Source organism: Rhinolophus sinicus, linkage group LG11 (genome assembly GCF_036562045.2).
Source record: "Rhinolophus sinicus isolate RSC01 linkage group LG11, ASM3656204v1, whole genome shotgun sequence".
In the NCBI taxonomy this organism is placed as follows: Eukaryota; Metazoa; Chordata; class Mammalia; order Chiroptera; family Rhinolophidae; genus Rhinolophus; species Rhinolophus sinicus.
The window spans coordinates 2730252-2752437 of record NC_133760.1 but is presented as its reverse complement, the minus strand read 5'-3'; the positions used below and the strand labels follow the sequence as shown (position 1 = coordinate 2752437).

Genomic DNA, 22186 nt, shown 5'->3' with positions numbered 1-22186 from the left:
GGATCTTAAGTGATAAAACGGAGGAGGTGGGCTGTTGGGTATAAGATACGGGTTTGGAGGCTCTGAGGGCTGTAGGGGGTTTACGCACAGTAGAAGGCCTGAAGCCTGTGGGATAGGGAATTCAGAGCTGTAGGTGGTTATGGGAGGGGGCGTGGCGTGGGAAATGCTGAGACCTTTCTCTAGGCAGATAGGGCCGTAGTTTGGAGTTGTGCTCCCCAAATCCTGAGAGGTGGCCGGCCATCAGAGAGCTAGACAAGGCGGGGCTTCCTCCTAGAGGGCGGGGCCACACGTGGGAAGAGCAGCTTATAGAGCTGTTGCGTCCAAAGGACTGCTGAATTCACTTTCGCTATATTTTTGGGGGAGAGAGTGACGGGGGAGGGGAGGCGGGGAGTGCTCCTAGTCCTGGTTCCATACAAGAAGCTTGAAATCCCTACCACTCTCTCTTTTGTTCTTTTGAACTAGAGAAAGTGACACAATGGGTTCCTCCTTCACAACTAGGGTGATGGGAGAGAGCTACTTAAGTATATATCTGCCAGTGACAGCATTAACATAAACCAGAGCCATAATCATGAAGGTACTTCCCCCAGGAGCCTGTGATTGAATGCATGCTCTGAGGCACAGTGGGACTTGAAATATGTAATGTTAATCCACTGGAAGCATGTTGATAACCTCTAAAATATTACATAAGATTAAGTAATGATACCATTACCTAATAACGGTTAAAATAGCATTAAGGTCCTAATGTAAGCTAGTCCCTTTATATTATTTAAATGTACAACAGAGAGTTGAATTTCTGGTCCTGCATCACTAGCTATGAAATGTCAGAGCTGGAGTTTTCAACTCACCTTTCTAAGGGGTACCACATGGTTTCCATGGAAAACATCAGTAGATAAAACTTTTTTCCAGATGGTTTTAGGTTGATCTATAATAGTTTGTTATGAGCTCTGAGATTGAGTTGTCTGAGCCACTCTTTTTCTGTGAAATGAGAGCTTTAGAATCAATAGTATTGTGAGGATTAACAGGATAAAAGTAAGGTGCTAAGCACTGTACATGGTATGTAATTAGCAGAAAATAATTGTACCTAGACACTTTTCCCCTCCAATTTGTAACCTGCAGCATGTGTCCCTTGCCTTTAGAGGGATGGCCAGTACCACGTAGATAATAAGTGGAAAATTGGGTTCTTGAATTGATTTAATCCAAAGCCCTGTGTCTTTACTATTTTGCTTTTGTTATAGAAGGTTCTAAGACACCCAGAGATTGACTTGCACACCTGTTGACATAACTTCATTGGGAAAAGGCCGTGATTACAGCCCAGGGTACAACATGTGCCTCGGGGAGTGATGCCCATGGCCCTTCTATCCTGCGAGGGCAAACTGTTCTTCCTAGTCTCGCTTGATCTCTGCCACTGTAGAAGATAAAGATACAGCTGTGGGGACATTTCCAGCCTGAGGAATATAGTAATTGTAAAATAAATTTGGTGTCTCATATTTTCCTTTCCTTCCCCAGCTCTGCCTTCTTGACCTTCTACCCTTTGTTGAGACAACTGGCAAGAAGAGGGACTAGATCTAAACACTAGGTGGCAGAGTCCAGGTGAGCTGAATTCCTTTCTCACAGTGCCACACCCATCCTTGGAGTGAGCGCATCCTTCCTCATCCTGACACTTTTACTGCACACATGTTCCATATAGCCACACAAGCACCGTTTGTGCTCTCTGAGAATGTACAGACTCTTCTAGTGGATTGTGTTTGCCAGAAATTCTCCTTGGCTTCATGCCATTCTTTTTGGTATCCTGACTCTTTTCCTAACACTCAGCTACTCTTTCAGGCCTACTCTTTCTCTTACCCGGTGATTAAGAAGCATGAGAGTCATCATTCGTCTATTAAACATGGCCCCAAGTGTGAAAGGAAGTGTTTCCCTCAAGCTAATATTGTCTATTGGTTAATGAAAGACATTCAAAAAAATAATTGTGTGACTCATGCCTTTGAAAGAGCACATTCATTGCAGGTATTTAACTTGATCTGGGAGAGGTCATATAGGGTCTCCCTGCGAAAGTCAGGGACATTAAGGTTAAGCCCTGAAGGATGGTGGGTGGTAACGTGTGTGGGAAGAGCAGTTTTAAGGAGAGGGCACAGGGCTAAAGGAACCAGCGAGAGGAGCCGAAAATTTAGCATGCCTAGACCAAAGGAAAGAAGGGGGTGATATTTGTTTGAGGTGGAAAAAAGGTAAATGGGGGCTGAATCGTGAAAGACCTTGCAATCAATGGTAAGTATTTGGGCTTGATCTGAAGCAGTGGGAAGCCATTGAGGAATTTTAGCCATGGATGTGACACGATAATCAGATTTGTATTTTTACAATATTATCTGACAAATTGGTAGTCACAAAATGGTCACGGGATGTGAAATACAGTATGGGGAATGTAATCGGTCATGTTGTAAAGACTATGTATGCTTTCAGATTGGGATTGGATTTATTGGGGGGATAACTTCATATCATATAAATGCTTAACTACTGTGCTGTACACCTGAAATTAATATAAAATAATATTGAATGTCAAATGCAAATATGTATAGGCACAGGATGTAAAGTACAGCATAGGGAATATAGTCAGTGGTATTGGAATAGCTATCTATGTACAATGTCAGAGGGTAGTAGACTTGGTGGGGTTATCACTTTGTGAGGGGTGTAAATATTTGTGTTTGTACTGGAAGCTCATAATAAAATTAAATTAAAAAAAAACCACCTGGTTGCAGGGTTCAGAAGGGGAAGACAATGCATGCAGGGAGACCTACCTCAGATCTGGGTGAGAGATAGTGGCTCAGATTAGGGTCATGGCAGGGGGATAAGTGAAGTGGATGGATTTGAGAGCAGTACTGAGGACAGAGACTCAGGGCTTGTACTCTTTGTTCATGGCTGGCTGGCTGATTCAGACCAGACTCAGTGAATCATGTTACCCAGGGAAGTGAGCAAAATAGCCAAAGGTGGTTCATTCCATCAGCAAACATTGATACTGTGCCTGATCCAGGACAGGAACATGCTAGACTTTGGGTCTCTGAAAGTGAGTGATATAATCCCTGGCCTCAGTGTCTACTGACTGAGAACCACAGTTAAATGGAGAGAGTGAGAAATCATGCGTACTAAGATAGGTGGCTGTGCTGATGGTGCATTACCATCTGGAGAAAAGCTAACGTGCTGTCCCAGATGGGCCCCTGGCCTCAGCGAATGCTGCAAGCAAGTATCCAGTGTCTGGTGCTCAAGCCCATGGAGACTCAGAAACTATACTCCGCCTAAGGACTCATCTTATGTTGGTAGATCAACATTAATGAAGCTCAGGAGACTTAAAGTAAGCCATACTGACAATTTATGTTGAAAATGGTGTGACTGAAATATGATAATTCTGTTCTCTCAAGTTTGGTGTATTGATCTAGAGTGGGAGATCACTGTAGCAGGGACCCAAATACTCAAAAGTGTGTATGATCAGCACATTCTCTCCCTGTAGGCAGACCTACATGGGAAACGAAACCATAATGAGAAGGTTGCTTGGTGAGTATGGAATCAAAACAAGAGGACAAACTTAAATAGCACTGGTCTGTAAGGTAGCTACCATCTGGTTGCAGTGAAACTCTTGCTGGGGTTACCATGATACCAGAAGCTCCCTAATCTACAGCTCCCACCCTCCCCAATCTCCGTTCAAATTGGTCTGACTAGAGTTGTTCACTGTCTCCTATAGAGGTTTTGATGTTTTGAAGGCAGACCATGTGGTCTGCCTTTTCATGCCTGCCCTCAAAAAAAAACCCCCAAAAATTCTGATCAGTCAATTTTTGATATCAACGTATGGTCACATAAGTCATACTTAAGACTTTAAAGAGATAGTCTGTCTCTTTAAAGTAGCTTTATTCATCTACAACTATTTGGGGGCTGATCATAAAACTAAACTCTTTTTTTTTTTTTTTTTTTTTTATTAAATTTATTGAGGTGACAATTGTTAGTAAAATTACATAGATTTCAGGTGTACAATTCTGTATTACATCATCTATAAATCCCATTGTGTGTTCATCACCCAGAGTCAGTTCTCCTTCCATCACCATATATTCGATCCCCCTTACCCTCATCTCCCACCCCCCACCCCCCACCCCCCTTACCCTCTGGCAACCACCAAACCATTGTCTGTGAAAACTAAACTCTTAGATACTATCTCCTGTCTTTGGAAATTTGGGGGGAAACCCCTCAAGAATGAACAGTAAGGAAATCTTGCTGCATTGTGGTAAGCGCTAAGCGTAGGTTGCAGAGGTAAGCCCAGGGTGATGTGGAGACTATCTGAGAGGAGCCACCTAATAGGCCAGAGGGTGGAGGTTGTGGCTGGTATGGTAGGGGTAGTGTTCATTTACTACTAGCTTACATTCGTGTATAAGATTGTCACTCCAACAGCCCCTCTTGTCTATATGTATCTGTCCGTAGTTGATTGGATCATACTGCACAATGAAGCATAGAGCCGTGGTTTTCAAAGCACAGGAGTGCTTGTTGGGATGCCTTTTCCTAGGGAACCACAGACCTCCTAAATTGGGACACTTGGAAAGGCAGGTGCAGTTTTCATAAGTCCCTCAGATGACTTTTTGGCACCCCCAAGTTTGAGAACCACTACCCTAGAAGGAATTGAGCTGTAATGTGCACTTGTAGACTCAGAATTTGGGTGAATGCAGGCACAGACTGATTAGTCTGTGTGTTGAGTACCTAACCTGGGAGGTGAAGTAGGACTGGGGCTGGGCCAGTGTTTTCCTCCATGTGCGTGCTGAAGTAGAGAATGTCGGTCTGCAGAAAGAGGCAGGAGAATGGCGCAGATGAGGAGAGGAGACCGCACACCATGCTGTCCCTGAGAAACGAAGAAAGTAACTACGTTGGTTCCTGACTCAGGTTCTCAGTTCCAGCCCCTCTAATGAGGTAGGTAGCACAAGTGAGGGGCTGAGTCTAGGCACTCCATGGTGAGGGACCAAAGTAAATAGAAATGGGGTTGAAGGGTCTCGCAACTGATGGGTTGTGGGGAGCCTGAGGTCAAACAGTGAGGTCACGGAATTTCTTTATCTCTCCTCACATGTTCCAGCCACATTTCTAGCTTCTGACACGTGTGCTTTGAGTTCTTCCCAGTTCAGTGAAACATTTGACATTTGATCCTCTGAGGCCAAAGAACCCCCACGTGTGGTGGGGATGCCTGAGGAATTCTATTTTTATTTGTTTCAGTTACATTGATTGTGAGACCCATGCTTTTGTTTTCTACTCATTTTTGTGAAATAGAAGTAAAGTGGTATAAAACATTCAAATGATGTAAATACTGCTGCATAGAGCACAGTGGCAACGCTCTTCTCCAGCAGGCAGCAGCACCATCCTTAGACAGTCCAGCTCACACATGAAACTTCCTCTGCATGCAGTGCATCCATTTCATGTCTGGATGTCTAGTGTATTTAAGAACAGATCTTTGGAGCTGGAAGAAGAGCTAGAAACCCATAAGCCCCCTGCCCTTGTGGAAAGTGAGAATTTACTACTGGTGCCCATCATTTGTCTCTCTCCTTCCCTCCCCTTGGAATTGGTGGCCTCTCTCAGCCCTTAAGACCACATTCAGGCCTGGTCCCTGTGTGTCCACACCCTTGTCCCCCACATGTGGTCAGACTTTTAAAAATCCTGCCCTTGGCTACTACTTGACTCACGCTGGGATTTCTGCTCCAAAGAGGGAGATGTGGAAGCTTTAGTAACTTGGGGTGTGGGAGAGGCCACCTCCAAGTCTGGAAATGGAGGTGATGGATTTGCCATGTGGCCAGAATTCAGTTGGAGCTATGACACAAGAGGGGGACAACTGTCAGTGAGGTCAGAGTCTGGGTGTGGAGCCCCTTTAGTGGTGCACTTGCCTGAGAGGGGTTTGCAGATAGTGAGTGGAAGACTCCTGGGAGTGCTGCAGAATGGCAGAAGGGGCACATGAGCCCCTTCTGGTCAGAGTGAGCAGCAGGCCATGTCCTGGGGACCACCGCAGGAGACGGGGTGCTGATAAGCAGTAATAAACAGGAAAGGAAAGACAAACACAGTTGAACTTCCGAATTTTACACAAAAATTTTTTCTGATTGTGAACTTAAAACAATACTAAATTAAAATACAGAAAGAAATGGAAGTATCTTATTAATTATAGATTCTGATTTTCCCTATTCTATGAGAGTCTACACAAGTTTATATGGAAGTCTTCTAGTTTAATTTATATGTACTGCCATATGTTTAAGTACCTATGTAGGGTATTTTGTGTTTTTTCTTTTTTTTTTTTTTTTTTTTTTTAACATAAATGAAATCATGCCCCCAATTTGTTAACGTTTCAAACTCAAGTTACAAGAGAGAATTATGTAAGGTGTTAAACAGTGTTTGGGGAGAAGGTGTGATGTACCATCCAGAGCTCATAAAATGTGTCCATCATGCTTTCAATCTACATTTATATGGTTGGGTGTGTGTGTGTGTGTGTGTATTTCTACATACTACTTTGCAGCTATTTTACAATACAAGAATTTCTATGTAAATACCTCTCCATCTATAGCTTTGATTTCTAAAAACTGCATTATATTCCATTTGTGGACATTCTCATTCTGTGTACATATAAATGGGTATATTTGCAGTAAGAATGCCACATGTGCTGTACAGTTTTATAGCCTAATATTTTCATTTACTGCTTTAAATATTTTTTTACATTATTCTTTCCCATGTGTTTAAATAAACTGGTGTATTCATAGCATGAAATACTGTGTGGGCTTTAGAAAGAATGCAAATATAGAAAGATAGCCATCATAAGTTACTGGGCTGAAAAATACATATACACATGTGCAGAACTTCTGGTGTGCTCTCATTTTGGTAAAAACAAAAATGTTAGTATGTATATAAATTTTAAAAGGTTTAGTATAACAACAGATTTGATCAATGGGTATGGCTTGCAGTTTCTACATTAAATGTTCTGTAATGTTTGAGTTTTGTACTCTTCTATGTTTGTAAACAAAATAAAGCTGCAAAATTTCTTGGAAACGTGACAATGATACATAACATACTATTAAAGATTTTATGTTTTCATTCCTTTTTGTTCGATGAAATTTTTGAGTGCAGTGATTTATTTTAGTGAGAACAAAGTGTGTCATTCGCTTTACAGGCCTTAGCCTTCTAGCAATATGTAGTTGAAATACAGAATTCCTTGGGGGGAGGCCAGACTCCAGCACAGTTTTATTGGTCTTTCCTAATGTCAAAAACAAACCTCTGGACGACTTCTTTTTTGCTTCTTGGAAATACGTACTTGAATAACTGGTCAGCAATTGAAGTGTTGGCCGTCCCCTCTTGTCACTTTTGTTAAAATTATTCATTATCATTTAGTCCTAAGAAAGTTCCCTAGTTTGTACTTAAACAGTTAATGCTTTTCTTGAAGCATTTAAAAACTTTCATTATCAACTAAATTCCCATGTGTATACTAGTAAATACTTTTCGTACAAGTCAGTTTCTGGACTGTATTATGTTCCATTAGTATATTTGTCCTTGCACCCATATGATTGTGTTGGAAAGAATATTTGGTTTTCATGTTTGGGTCATTTTATAGACAACCCCTCCCCCCTGCCACATACACACCTTATTCAGAATTGTCTCGGTGTTCTTGCACATTTATTCTCCCACAGAACCTGGGTTTTGGTCAGAGCTCCTACTTTTTGTTGTATTTTCATTTATGTTTAAGGGAGGGTTGACAACAACTTCCATGTTCCTGTCCAGAAACATGTCTTCATTTATTTAGGATTTGTTTTATGTCCTATACATTTAAAAAAATGTTGTTTGGGGTTGCAAATACTTTGTTGAATTTATTTATGGGAATTTATTTAGCTATTAATATGGTGGAGGGCCTCCCTTCTTTGTTCCCACCTATCAGTAGAATACCTTTAGTGTCTAATATGCTTGCTTGCATTTATTTGAGATAAATTTTTATTATGTTTAGATGGTCTCCTAACCTCTTTGCTAGGGATTTATAAGAAAAGGCTGTTGAAGTTTGCAAATGCTTTTTAACATGGAACAGTGCTCAAAGGGTCCCCTTCCCCCTTAAACCATTATATATAACAGTCTACCTAATGGGCTGTCATCCTTGTACTCCTGGAATAGCTTTTCATGGACGTGGGCTGTTATTTAAACTTGTCTAGGTTGGATTTATTAAACGTTTTTGCATCTAAGTACAAAAAAAAAAGGTTTCTTGAGCACCTACATGGGCCAGTCCTGTGAAGACAGAAGCACAATGATGAAAAACGTGACAGAGTCCTTGCACTCAGGGATTTTGTGGTAGAAGTACAGGCACTCTCATTTTCTATTGAGTTCATACATCTTCAAGCACATCTCTGATTATGTGGGTAAATGGTTGTTGATGGACTTTCTGGGCCATCCTTGGACAGACTTAACCCCCTCAGTCTCCACATTTCCTTTGATCAGATCAGGCAAACCTTTAGACAACTCCTTGCTGCTTTTCTCCTTGCCACTTCCAAACCTATCTTCTGTTTTCTTCAATGTTAATCGGGACTGTTGCTGTGGAGGCAGAAGCTGGACTGGGGTTGTGGGGGCCAAGTGGGTAGAGCAGTTATGCTTTTCACTGGCCAGAGATCTATCACAGGAGTTCATCTGGGATCTGGGTCTTCCCCAGGGTGAGGTGAGTATGGGACCCTCGCAAGTACTAACTCAGCATCTGGCCCCACTCGTACTTGCCCTTTGGGCCTCAAATGGAAGATGGGGTGAGTTGGAGTGAGGGTTGTGTCCCTCATCCAGGAAGGCCCCTAACCTCATCTTGTAGGGCCCACCTGGTGTCAGGTAAGCCTGTAGGAGAAAGTTGACCAGTGTTTCCCTTTCCTGAATTTGACCCTTGGTTGCTCCGACAGGATCTGAGCCCCCTGTTAGGACTTAAGTCATATAACAACATGTGAACAGGACATATACTTCTCCGACACGTGCTCGTCCCTTCCCAGGATCCACATGTAAAATGGTGTCACCTGCTATCATTTATTGCAGCAGCTTTTTAGTGCTGAAGGTTTTTACCTTTTATAAACTGGAAATCAGATATACATACAAGGACTTAATCATAGTGGGCAGCTGACGCCCACCATCCACATGGGAATTGAACCTTGTTTAGAGCCCGTGCTCTAACCAACTGAGCTATCCGGTGGCCCCTGGAGAAGTATTTTTAATGTTTTTTAAAATATATGCCGAAATGACATCCAGAAATATGGTTCACACCTTCATCAGCCAGGTTCTCAACATCAATTTTTATGTTTTCAAATACTTGCCCATTTGATAGGCAAAAAAGTGTTCATTTTAATGTACATTTTTAAAAATTTCTAATGTAAGTTATTTTACATCCCTTTCTGATGTAAAGACCAGCTGTTACCACTAATTTTATGAACTGTGTATTTATGTTCTTAATTTTTACAGTGAGCTATTTATTTTACTGCTTTCTAAGAGCCTTTTACATTTCAAATATTAACTCATCTGTATTGCAAAATGCGTCCCACCCCCTTTTTGGTTTTCAGTTTCGTTAGTTTTTATAGGGTAGAAAATTTGTATCAATCTTTATTTTCACATCTGCTGTGCAGTGGTCTTTCAGTGGTCTCTGATATTGGGTTTCTGCCCGAGCATTCTCCTACCCGTCCCTGTTCTTTGCTGCTGTAAACAGTGCGTCTGTGGACACACTTGTGAACTGTCTTCATGCACATGGGCAGATAGACAGGTCCATGGTCCATCAATTAGATTTCAGAAGTGGAATCACTAGGTTAGGGGTTGGCATTGCATTTGTGTACGAACAGTTGCTGGAGATCTGAGGGATACATTCAACTTGCAGGTGAAATTTCCATAAATATTTCTTGGGTCTGAGAGGTTTCACAGTTGACTCTGAAGTTTTCTAAATTGCCTGTCATGTCATCTGCAGATGGCCAGTGTAGCTAGATTCAAGATGAGAGGTGGAGTGGGCAGGGGAGGGAGGAGACCTCAGTGTAAGGTGTTAGCGCTGTCTGCACCCACTCCGGCCAGCGCCCTCTCAAAGCCTGTGCCAGTGCTTTCGTTTATTGTTTTGTTTTAATTTTGAATTTATTTTTTTGACTAGGTAATACATGCTCATGGTAAAAAATTACAAAAACAAAAAAGGAGAATATACAATGAAAAAGTAAGTTGTTGCCCTTCTTTCTCTGGCCCCCAGTCCCTTCCTCAGAGGCAGTCACTGCTAATCACTGTTAATAGTCTCATATATCCTCCCAGACATTGTCTTAAGTAAATGCATCTGTTTTTATAGTTTCTTAGAATGCTGTACACATTGTTGTGTCGCATTTTGCACTTAAACTCTCTTAGAGATCATCTTATCCATTAATTTACAATTACCTCATGATTTAAAAAGGTTTCATAATCATTAGATGAATATACTGTATTTTGTCCATTATCAACTACGTCAATGAATATATTTTTGCACATACTTGAATGCTATTCGTATCTCGGGGATAAATTCATAGAAGTAGAACTTACAGGATAGGATATGTACATTTTAATTTTGTAGCCAAATTGCCCTGCATAACATTTACATTGCCACAGCAGTACATGAGTATTCCAGTTTTTTCACATAGACGTATATTGTCTGCCCTTATGGTTATTCTGTTCCCGTGGCCCCTTTTTACTCTTCAAAGGAATTTCTTCTGCCATTGTGGGTAGGAGCATTTACGGTCTGATTTTTCTAAGGTTTTTCTGTTAAAAATCTTTCATTTCTCAGTGCTCTTGCTGACCAAGTGCTCTTGCTGACCATGTTTTGTTGGCCTGCTCATAAAACCTTGAGCGCATTTCGAAGTTCATATTTGTTTACTCTAGTCTTGAATTTCTTGAGGAAAGGAATGAGTGAAATTTTGGGATAAGAGTTGGCGACCTCCTTGGGACAGAATACTAATGGGCGTTCAGATAGTCATTGCTGAGTTAGGAAGTCCTCCATCTCTTTTCTATGACCTAGAAGGTTTCTATAGCATAGTAAAATACTTGGTTCATAGACATTTTATTTCCTCCCTCAATTTTCCTCTACTTCCCAAGTCACGTGTGCCTATTTGTATTTTCTTAGGAAAACTGTTGATTCCCTGTCAAGTTTTTTAAGCCTCCCGATCTTATACATAGTTTTCACTGATTGGTCCTTTATGCTTCAAAAACATGCCTGTTAGAAAGAAAAACTAATGTAATAGAGAATTATATGTATAAAATCAAAGTTGTCCTTAATATATCCTGATTTTACTATTGTCAGGTTAGAAGAGCCCTTCCTTGCTCCTGGATAATAAAAATTAGTCTTTCATTTTATTTTATTTTGATTTTAGTTTTACCATTTTTTTATATATGGTATGATCCAAATTAATGATTGGCCAGTTTTCCTATTACTATTGATTGAAATAATACATACATCCCTTACTATTTTTAAATGCCACTTTTATAGACTACTAAATACTCAAGTACATATGGTAATCTCATATTACAATTCTTAAATGAGTAAGTCTGTCATTTGTCAAGTTCCCCAACGTTAATATTCTTTGAAATTCCATTAGCTAGTATAGACTAACTTCAGAGGATTTAGAGCTTTCGTATACTGGATCCATTTATCTCCCGTGATTATCCTGTGTCTCTCCGGTTACTGCCTTTTATATTGCACTACAGTTTTATTCACATAGATGCTATTTTTTTCATTAAATCTTTTATAATGGAGTTCTTAGCATTTAAAAAATTGTGTTAATTTTCTTGTTGAATTATCGTAAGATCTGTCTCTATTGACTCCCAGTATCTTAGTGGACAGTCTTCTGTAAGAGAATGATAGTTTTATTTTTTAGGCCTCTGAGTTTTTCTTGTCTTGTTGAAATTGGGTAGAACTCTAGAGTAATGATCACTAGTAATAGTGTTAAGGCTTTTATATCTGCTTTCAAAGTGTGTTTAATGTGTAGTTTGTTAGCGCTAATTTCTGTCTTGGGTTTTTGAGTTATTCTGACTTCATGAAGAAAATTTGAAAGCTTTCTATTTCTCTTCTCTGGTTGGTTTATATGACATGGGAATTGACCTTTTCTTGAAGATGATATAAAAAGCTTCACCCCAGTGATATCCGAGTCCACAGCCATTTGGACAATTAATTCTCTGACGCTGTTTTTATATTACTTCCGTGTTTATTTGTCCATGTGTTTTTCTTTAAAATATCTGCAGGTCCCTGGCATTTTGACTATTCCTGTGGATAGCGGCTTGTTCTGAAGTTCCAGAAAGGATCCTAGTCCCAAATAGGTGATTTACATACCTGAGGGTCTCATGTTGCCTCTCAGAGGTTGGGCTGCTATCTAGGGGACCAGATTTCTTTTGAATCAGGGTGCTACAGGGCAGGGTAGGCTTGGGCTCTGTGCCTTCCCCTTTCTCTGATCTTCTCTGGGACATTCCCTCTTAGCCAGGTCTTGGATAAAATTATGCTGTTGTCCAGATGTCATACCAGGGACCCAGAGCCTGGGCACATGTCCTTGCCCCTGCTTTGGAATTTTTCAGCCCAGCAGGGTATTATCAAGTGCGCTTGTCTCTTGTCAGCCCTCCCTCCTGAAGGAGGGCAGGCAAGGAGGGAGCAGTTCAGTCTCCAAGGTCTTCACAGGGAGATGTGTTTACTTGGTCAGTGCTGAAGCTCCAGAGGACGACAGTAGGAGGACAGTTTACCTGGGAGCAGAGTGGCAGCCTATCACAGCAAGGAGAGAGCGTGGGACTGAGTGTACTACATTTGTTCCCAAACGATAAAGTCTAGTTTGAGACTGAATAATTGAAACCCCTTTTCTTCTTTAAACATTAAAAAAAAAGCTTTAATTTTAAGTTTCTGCTTTTCCTTTTAAAACAAAAGGAGAGAATTTTTGCTACATACAGTTCTCTTCTCTAGAAGTAAAGCCAGAAGTACAAAACTGTCAGGTAAGTTAATTCAACCACCCAAACCTAAATCCCCCCCCCCCCCATGTTGCCTACTTTCTTTAACACCGGTTGTGGCTTACCAGTAATAAAAAGGCTACATAATAAAACATGCAGCTAAAATGGTTTAAGTGAAGGGAAATGTATAGCCTTCATGGTTACATAAGGGGAAAAAAAGATTGAAAATCAGGTTATATATTTAGTCTAAAAAGCTTTTTTATAAAGGGGGAGGAAGCAGGTAACAAAAATGACAGCTAAGCAAATGAACAGTAACAAGATTATTGAAGTAGAAAGCTGGTTCTTTTGAGACAGATAAAGTAGGTCTTTAGCAAGACTGACAAGGCAAAGGCATATGTAGTAGCATGAAGACGTCTAATGTCACTTCATCACATTCCCGCTGATAGGTGAATAGTGGAGGTCTGTCACCTGTGCAGGGTTTCTATGGATTCACCACTATTTCATTTAATTTCCCCCAGTACACGAGGCCCCATTGAGAGCTTCCCATATGTACTCCTTCCCGTATGTACTCATTGGGGAAGGGGCTGGTAGGAAGTGAGCTGGTGAGGGTGGGTGACACACCAGAATCTTCTTTTGCAAAAAACAGTGGCATGGAGGTCACCCCAGGATGTTCCCTCTCCCCAGAAACTATGCTATGCTTCTGCAGGCTGGTGTCTAAAACTAGTTTTAAAAGGTCTGCATATGTTATTTTTAACATGCTGTGTCAGTGTTGATAGCTGGCTCTGTGTCAGGCACTAAATGATACAGTGATGGGAAGTTTATCTCTGATCCCTTTAGTCGGGCTTACAGTTTACTGTGGGGAGGGAGGCAAGTTAACTCAGATTTAAAAAGAAATGCGATCAGGGCTTGGAACACCCAAAAGATAAAGTGAGTCTCAGGAAAGCTACCCTAGTAGCATGAGCCTGAGGCTGGGCATGGGGACAGCCACTCAGAAGGGTGTGCACTGCTGAGGGCGGGGTTCTGAGCGTGCTGCACACTTGGACACTATAGCCGCTCTGGCCAGCAGGACTGCCCACGAACAGGGAGGTGTTCTGTGCTGTCCAGGGTGGTCACGACTGACGCTTGAGATGGGGCTAGTGTGACTGAGGAGCTGATTTTAATGTATTGAATTTGAATTGAAGTAGCCACATTTTATGCAGCAGCACAGGTGCAGAGAGATTGCTGGTGAAGAGAAAATCGGAGTGCCTGTGATCACATTCTTGGAGCTGAGCACTCCTGACGTTTTCACGTTGTCTTCTGTCTTACATGTTGAATACCTCCTTAACAATGACGTTAAGGGAAGAACTGCCCAGAAATGGCACAACTGGCCCCCACCCCTAATTCCCTCTTTCCGTTTTTGCTAAGAGAAAAGTTGACGTCCAGTTTTAGTAATGGCTAGCACCTTGCGCATTTCCCCTGTGCCAGGTATTGGGTGGGTCATTAGGCTTTTTAGGTACATTCGCTTCACAGTTCTAAAAGGGAGGGGGGTGTCTATTCTTTTTTTACATTCTTGGGGACAGACATTGAATAAGCCCAGGGTCACAAAACCAGTTAGTGGCAGAGCTGACTCTTCAGACAGGTCTGTGTGGTGCTCAGAGGTCACGTGCGTGACTCCCATGCTGCGGCACACCTGGTGTCCTCTGTGTACGTCTGTGGTTGGGGGACTTATGCATCTCCCTGGGGCCCTCGGCCTGTTCACAAAGCATTGTTAATGCCCCTTGTAGGGCAGCCCCTTTCTGCTGCCTGGTCCTCAACTTCTGGGACATGTGTATATCTCCTTACGATCTACAGGTCCCTGAGTACTGACTGTCACAGGCTGCTGCGTCTTTCCTGTTGACTCATGTTTGGTTCCTCCACTGAAAATTTTACTTAGAGAAATGCTGCCTCCAAAGTACTTGTCTGCCAACAAACCCAAGAGGTCTTGGGCCCCAGATCTGTATGAGCTAGACAGTGACTTGACTAAGGAGCCGGATGCCATCATAGGAGAAGGCGCGACTGACTCTGAATTCTTTCATCAGAGGTTTCGGAATTTCCTCTACGTGGAATTTGTTGGGCCTCGGAAGACCCTGATCAAACTCCGAAACCTCTGCCTCGATTGGTTGCAGCCGGAGACTCATACCAAGGAGGAGATTGTCGAGCTCTTGGTCCTTGAGCAGTACCTGACCATCCTCCCAGAAAGAATCAAGCCTTGGGTGCGAGCAAAAAAGCCACAGAGCTGCGAAAAGCTAGTTACACTGCTGGAAAGTTACAAGGAGATGTATGAGCCAGAAGGTGAGAGTCTGACGGAGGCCCCGGCGGCCGCGAGCGCCCTGGGCTTCTCAGCCTCTGCGCTGCGCAGGTCCTGGGCCCGGTCGTTCTCTCTATGGGAGGGCTGTCCTGCTGTCCTGCTGTGGGGTGTTCGGTGGCATGCTGGCCTCTGCCTGCAAGGTGCCAATTGCACCCCTTTCCCCAGCTATGACAACGAAATGTGTCATTTTCAGTGTCCCCTAGGGAGCAGAATCACCTTGGTTAAGAACCACCGCCCTGAGGTGTGGGAAAGGTGACATTTCACCTTTCTCTGAAGGGGGGTTCCATGAGGAACTGGAGAGCCTCCACTTGCCTCGTGCCCTGGCCCAGGCTCCCTCTCGTGAAATCTGGGGGTGTAGTGTCCCAGAAAGGTATACGTGGCTGCAGTTGGCGTTGAGGTAGCGGTCACAGCCATATCCCCACCTAGGAATGGTAGGAAGCTGAGGCATGAGGCTCTGATCCCTCGAGCTTCTGGAGGTGGGATTGTGCAGTGGGGGGCAGGGATAGACTCCACTTGTCCACTTGGGGGAACTTGAGAGCGTGTGGGCAAGAGATGACAAAGCATTAAGTCGGTCTCTGTCCTCCCAGACAACAACAGTGATGTCCAAAGCGAAGACAGCATGAGCCGAAAGGGAGCAGAGTCCCCGCCGCCACGGCCCGCCTATTTCTGCAGTGAGTAACAGGTCTTGCCACCTATCAGGACGTACTCCCAGACTCGTGCTCAGTTTTCCCTAAGAGTTTGCCATGTTGCATAGGGGTGCACAATGAACATCAAGACTTCGGTGAGGCTGGCACCGCCTTCCTCAGGGCAGCCGCTACATCTACTCAGATCTGGGGGCAAAATGCATTAAGTGATGACATGTGAGGCATCTTAAGCATTTTTATATGAAAGCAGATACCAATGTATGGAGCGAAATACAATACTGTTTTTAAATGACAAGATAAAATATTTAAAGCTATTGGAAATTTGCAGCAGGCTGTCTCAAGCTGTGCCCACAGCCTCCCCAGGAGGGGCAAAGTTCATCATTACCCCTTTGCCTCTAAGGTTATTTGTTAAAGGTTCTTCAGTGAACATTTCAGAGGAGTATTGCCTTTGGGGAGGTTGCATGTCTTGTAAGTAGACCCATGCGTACATTAACATTGGCTGGAGTACGCCAGACAGCACAGGGTCTAGAGTCCATTCTCCTGAATGTCACTTGACCGTGTAGGAATTGGGAAACCAGCAGAAGTGTTTGTTTGAAGGGGAACCACACTTCTAACCGAAGCTTTGAAGTAAGCCCCACTTAGGCAAAGCCTTTAGAAATGGCTCCAGGTCCAGGGTAATGATAAGAGTCCAGGTGATGCTTGGGTGTCTAGAGGCCTGAATTTGGGACCCGTCTCAGGGTAGGAGTAAGGATGGTAGCCCTCCCCAAAGCAGTGTGCCTGTGGAGGGTGAACGTGCATGTGTCCAAGCTCTAACTCGTCGAACATCTGCCTTTCTCAGGGGACCGGGACCGGGACTGGGACCACCACTGGGATCGTGACTGGCACCGGGACTGGGACCGTGACCGGGAGCTGGAGCGGGAGTGGGACCAGGATCGCAGGGGCAGAAGCAGGGACCTGGAGTTTCGAGACCACTGGCCGTACACCCGGAGCCCGAGAAGCAGTAAGTCCTGTGCTCTGGCCTCTCCAGTGCAGATGGAAAGTTGGCCAGACCTTATTCCTTCAGGGCACCTTTTCTCTCCCCAGGATTCCCCCAACGGGATCGTTCCCTTCCTGTGATGGAGAAAACATTTGCAATGGAAAGAGGGCACAGACGTAGGGACTTCATGATGGATTATGAGTCGCGATCCCAGGTACGCTCAGGTGTCCTCTCTGGAAAGGCCATTGTCATTTCATGCCAGAGATGCCTTTTTCCCCCAGGAGGGTTGTTCATCTATCCCTGCAAATCCCACCTGGGTAGGGAGAGAGCCCCAGTTACTCCCTGCAAGGAGCCCAGGCCTGTCCCCAGGAGTGACAAGTGGCAGGGTGACTGCTGCCTATTTCCTGATTCATCCACATAGTCAGAGGAAAGGAAGCCTTTTCCACTCAGCATATGTGTCACTTGGTAGATTGGTCACATTGGCTGTTTCCTAGTGCGCCAGGGAAACAGAACGATTCTAGAGATCTTTGTGGCCCTCAGTAAGGAGCCAGTCCACAAAGCGACTGGCAAGAGAGCAGAGGCTCTAGAGCTGACAAGGTCTGGGTTTGAATCCCAGCTCTGCCACCTGCTAGCTGTGCAGCCTCAGACCATTTACATAACTAAGCTGAACCTCAGTTTCCTCATCTGTAAAATAGGCGTGGTGATTACCTCATCAGGACAGATTTATACACATGTGAAATGCTTAATACAATGCCTGGCACGTGGTAGGCACACCCTGAATGCCAGCACTTAATGGCAGTCATTTTAAGAGGCAGTGTGCTAGGGAAATTGGTGAAGGGGAACAGGACGTAGGATTTGAGCAGACCCTTAAGGAAGGTCACTTGCGAGGTGGCAGTGTGGAGGAGGGCCACAGAACAGAGAGAGGAGCCCAGGGCGCTGAGCCTGCATGTCCTTTTACAGTCACGCGCCTGACTGGGTCAGGCCCTGGGGAGTGCAGCAGTGACCGAGACACTTAGGGCCCCTGCCCTGGAGGCCTTCAGTCTTATAACTGAGAAGGGCATTCAACAATTGCACAAATCAGTCTCTATGTAAATATTGTATGTGACTGCTGATTGTCCAGAGTGCTCTTAAGGAAAAATAGAATGTTAATGGGAATTTGGCACAGGGATCTTGATTTAGATTTGAAGGGAAATGTCTCAAAGACAGTAACGCTTGACATGTGTACGATGGGGAGCCGGCCAGGTGAAGTGTCAGGATGAGAGGCCCCCAGGCTGTAGGGAGAGCCCGGGCAAAGGCGCTGAAGCAGGAACTGAACAAAGGCCAGGTGGGCTGGAACACAGAGCACGAGGTACCCAGTGGCTTGGAAGTGTGGGTGGGCTTGGTCACTGGTCTCCTGTAGCCAAGCAAAGAGCTCAGGTCTGTCCCCAGTGCACAGAGGTATTAATAGTGGTTTCTGTGGTGGAATTTATAAGGAGGGCTTTGAATTCTCCTGGAAGCAGGCAGGGACTTTGGGTGCCTAACGGGAAGGAGTAGTGGGTGGAGCTTCTGTAGCAGCACTAGCTAATGGGGGAGGGGACATAGAAGGTGGGCGGGGTCAGAGGTGACAGGTCCTCCAGCCTAAATGTGGGTTATGTTCCCATTGTCCCAGGGATAACTTCAGTTTGCAGCACACTTAGTTTGTCACTAATTTTGATTTCTTATTTGGAGAAACCAAGTTGATCAAACTTTTATGAATCCACATTAAAATATTAATTGTAGAAACCACCTTAAACTTGATTTAGAAGAAGTAGCCTCTTTGGTAGCATTGCCATTGCCACCTGTGAAGGTGGTTCAGTGGTTTGTGCACACTGCTCTGTGAGGCAGTGATGGATGTTTTCAGTAATCTGTGGGGAAATGAGCAATGCAAGTGTCCTTTTTTGGGGGTATTAAAATAATCTTAGGAAAGGAAGATGATAGGAGATTGGTAGCGATATTTTTGTCTTGTTTTGCTTTTAAAATGCCCTTCCGTAACACTGAAGAGTTGGCGCATGTCTGTATAGTCTAAAGGTCTGAAAGCCACTGATTCCTATTAACTCATAATGGTAGAAACAGCAGCAGCCGAAAACATAAATTACATTTGGGGGTGTGCAAAACAAAATTCCTGTCTTCTTTCAGAGTGATGTGTAAGTGTCTTAATGGTCCATGAGGCCGAGTTGTGCTGGCACCGCCCCCTGACAGTACCTGTCCAGGTGGGACTTGATCTTCAGCCTGCGCACGTTTATATCCACTGTTGATTACAGATACCAAATGGATAAGCTTTAGAGCGACCCACTTGCAGTAGATTAACAATTTTAAGTCAAAGCATCATTTTTCTTTCAGAGAAACAGTATAGTTCAAATTTTTAATGTACATTTATTTTACTCAGATTAGGCAAATGGAGACAAAGATAGGAAAAATACTCCTCCCCTTTTGTATTGCCCTTGCGGTTTGTCAGCACCAGAGATGGTGACCCTCTGACTCCTCAGCCCCGCAAGTTCTGACCTCATGAGCCCCAGTTTCCTCCCTCGCACATGCATCTGTCCCTCCTGTGTCACAGCAAACCAGTGCTGAGTCCTTAGGAAGCACTGTCACAAACCCGGGCACAGTGGCCCCTCTCCAGAGGAGCTTGCTATCCGACCAACGGGAAGGACGCGGCGCAGCTGTACAGGCGATAGTCGTACTGCCGCTGAAACACTGCCTGAGCTTTCCCAGCTCAGTGGTCCTCCTAGAAATCTCAGCCCTGACTTGAAGTTTCACTTTGGAAGCTCAGCTTAGTTTTAATGGGATTTGCTGTTTACTTACTGGACATTGTCTGTTGCATAAACGAGGCTTTTCCCCTGAGTCCCAGTGCCTGTGCCTATTTATAGGATATGCACCCAATTGTTAACTGTCTTTTGCTACATTTTCACATGGCTATAATGTTCCAGCAATGGAACTATAATAAATTTAGTATCAAAGTGATAGCATAGACTAATAATACACATTTTTCTAACATAATTTTGTTAATATGTAAAACATTGCAAAAATTCCTCACGCATAAGGGGCTGATGCCCTTCTCTCCATTTTACAGATGAACCTGAGGCTCAGAAAGATTTCTGTTCCCAAGGCTGCACGGCTCATAAATGCACTTGTCCTTTAGCCCTCGAGCTTTCTCTGGTTCCCCAGCCTGTGGGCTTCCCACAGCGGCTTCTCCCTCCTGAGTCTGTCTTCAGGCCTTGGTGCCGAGCTCTCTAGGAGCCCACCTCTAACACCAGTATTGTTCTAGTATAGCCGTAAGAAAAGGTTCTGTAAGATTCTGCATAGCAGACGCTCCTAAGTGATGCAGGGAATTTAAAAAGGCTTTTAAGGAAAGTATCCGTTAAAACAAAAGAGGAAGGTATAAAAATGAATGCACTCGGTGCTTAAAGTTACTCTTGGGTTATTTGGAACTTCTGTACACCTAGAAGAGCCCACAGTGTAGCCATGTTGTACAATGTGAGGGTGTGCGGGACATGGAAGGCCACACTGGGGAGGGAGGCCTAAGTCACTTCCTGACTTGTCTGCTAAACCACGTTTTCTTTCTCTTCCCCACATATGCCATACAGAGTTGATATTTAGCCTGTTGAAACTTTCCCACCAGTCCCCCTCTCTCTGTCAAAATCTTACCCACCACTTAATGCCCCACCCAAGACCCTCTACAAAACCTTTGCTCACTGTTCAGCCCACCCTGAACTGTCCCTCTACCAAACCCGTTTAGCACTGATTATCTGTACCCCACTTTATTGTTCATTGTTCTCTAATTGTTTCATGAGTCTTTTCTCTCCAACCAAATTATAAGCTGCATGAGGGCAAGGAATATGTGTCATACGTCTTTTGGATCTTCCTCAGAGTATAGCGCCAAGGTAGGTACAAAGTAGGTCCCCAGTAAAACTTGACTTGGATCACTCAGAAGCCCAAACATGAGCACTTTCTACACACCTTTGTCTGTGTAGCTCCCATGTCGCCAGCATTCTTCTCTCTTTGGATGCCCATGGAAACAGACTCCATTGAGAGATGTGTGTTTGCTGTTTTAGGATGCAGTGTCATACCAGGACGTTGTGGACCTGACTGAGGACAGGGAGCCTCAGAACCCGATTCAAGACAACATGGAGAACTACAGGAAGCTACTTTCACTGGGTAAGCAGAGGCTTCTCCAGTCTTTGGATCATTTTGTCTCATTCTTTTTGTGATGCGGGGTATTAGAGTCCATGCTTGAATGCTAAAGATAATAAGAAGCCTTCGAAAGGTTTCAAGCAGAGGAATAAGTGATGAGATTTGTGTTCTTAAGAAGTCACTCTGGTTCTGGGTGAAGAACGTATTGTACAGGGTGGGGGGAGCAGGGAGACGGCTCTTGCCACAAGAGTTGGTACTTTCCTAGTATGGTGACAGCAGAGGTTTTTAAATACACATTTAGAATGGGATCCTGAGTTCCAGTTTGGACTCTCCTAGAAGATAACTAGCTCAAGTCATAGTAGGCAGTTGGCTCTGCTGGTCTGGTGCTGGGAAGAGAGAGCCACACCGAGAGTGTTGTGTGAGGCAGTGGTGCCTGAGCAGCTCGAGTTTGGAAAACAGTTGGAGAAAGAAGAGCCAAGAAGAAGGACGAAAACAGTGGAGGCCAGTGAAAGAGAGGATATGAAGATTTAAGAGGCAGCTGTGAGGAGGTGAAGACTAAAAGGGGAAGCACTCAATTTAGGGGCATGTGGAGGTCTTTGTACAAATTTGTAGATGGAGTCAGGGTAATTAATTAAAATTTGTATTACACTGGGCTAAGGAGTGATAGTGAGGAGATGAGACTGCAAATCGAAGACATCCAAAGGATGGGATATGAGTTACTTCATATTTAGTGGCTCAGAGAAAGACAAACATCAATTTATGGTGATGAGTCTTGGTCCCCAACTTAAGTATGAGCTGTTGTATTTTTGTGAATAGGGGTTCAACTTGCTGAAGACGATGGCCACTCCCACATGACACAAGGCCATTCATCAAGGTCAAAGAGAAGTGCCTACCCAAGTACCAGTCGAGGTAAGAATTAGATAGATTGTGCACAGTGGTCACTTTAATCAATGAGATGGGCGATATATATACATACAGTAAGTCCTCACTTAATGTTGTCCATAGGTTCTGCGACTTTACGTGAAACAACGACTAACGAAACCAATTTTACCATAGGCTAATTGATATAAACAGAGTTAACTTCCTACGGGATCTCATCAGTGTTGAAACAACGTTGAACGAAATGACGTTATTCGAGGACCTGCTGTACTGATAAACCTTTTACAGTTTATA

At 43.8% G+C, this 22186-nt stretch overlaps 1 protein-coding gene across 9 annotated transcripts in view; it reads left to right on the top strand.

The window, feature by feature from the left end:
• Nucleotides 1-22186, top strand: part of PEG3 (paternally expressed 3) — a 32866-nt gene that overhangs the window by 2869 nt on the left and 7811 nt on the right. The window contains exons 2-10 of one of the 9 annotated variants that reach the window (XM_019716872.2): nt 1507-1590; nt 3497-3540; nt 4813-4935; nt 15063-15228; nt 15832-15915; nt 16727-16888; nt 16972-17078; nt 20935-21037; nt 21830-21922. In XM_019716872.2, the coding sequence (XP_019572431.2) occupies nt 15213-15228; nt 15832-15915; nt 16727-16888; nt 16972-17078; nt 20935-21037; nt 21830-21922 (565 nt within the window). In that variant the 5' untranslated portion in view covers nt 1507-1590; nt 3497-3540; nt 4813-4935; nt 15063-15212. Of the gene's footprint in view, nt 1-1506; nt 1591-3496; nt 3541-4812; nt 4936-14748; nt 15229-15831; nt 15916-16726; nt 16889-16971; nt 17079-20934; nt 21038-21829; nt 21923-22186 lie in introns of all 9 variants that reach the window. The other 8 variants (XM_019716868.2, XM_074315358.1, XM_074315356.1 and 5 more) reach the window with 8 other exon arrangements.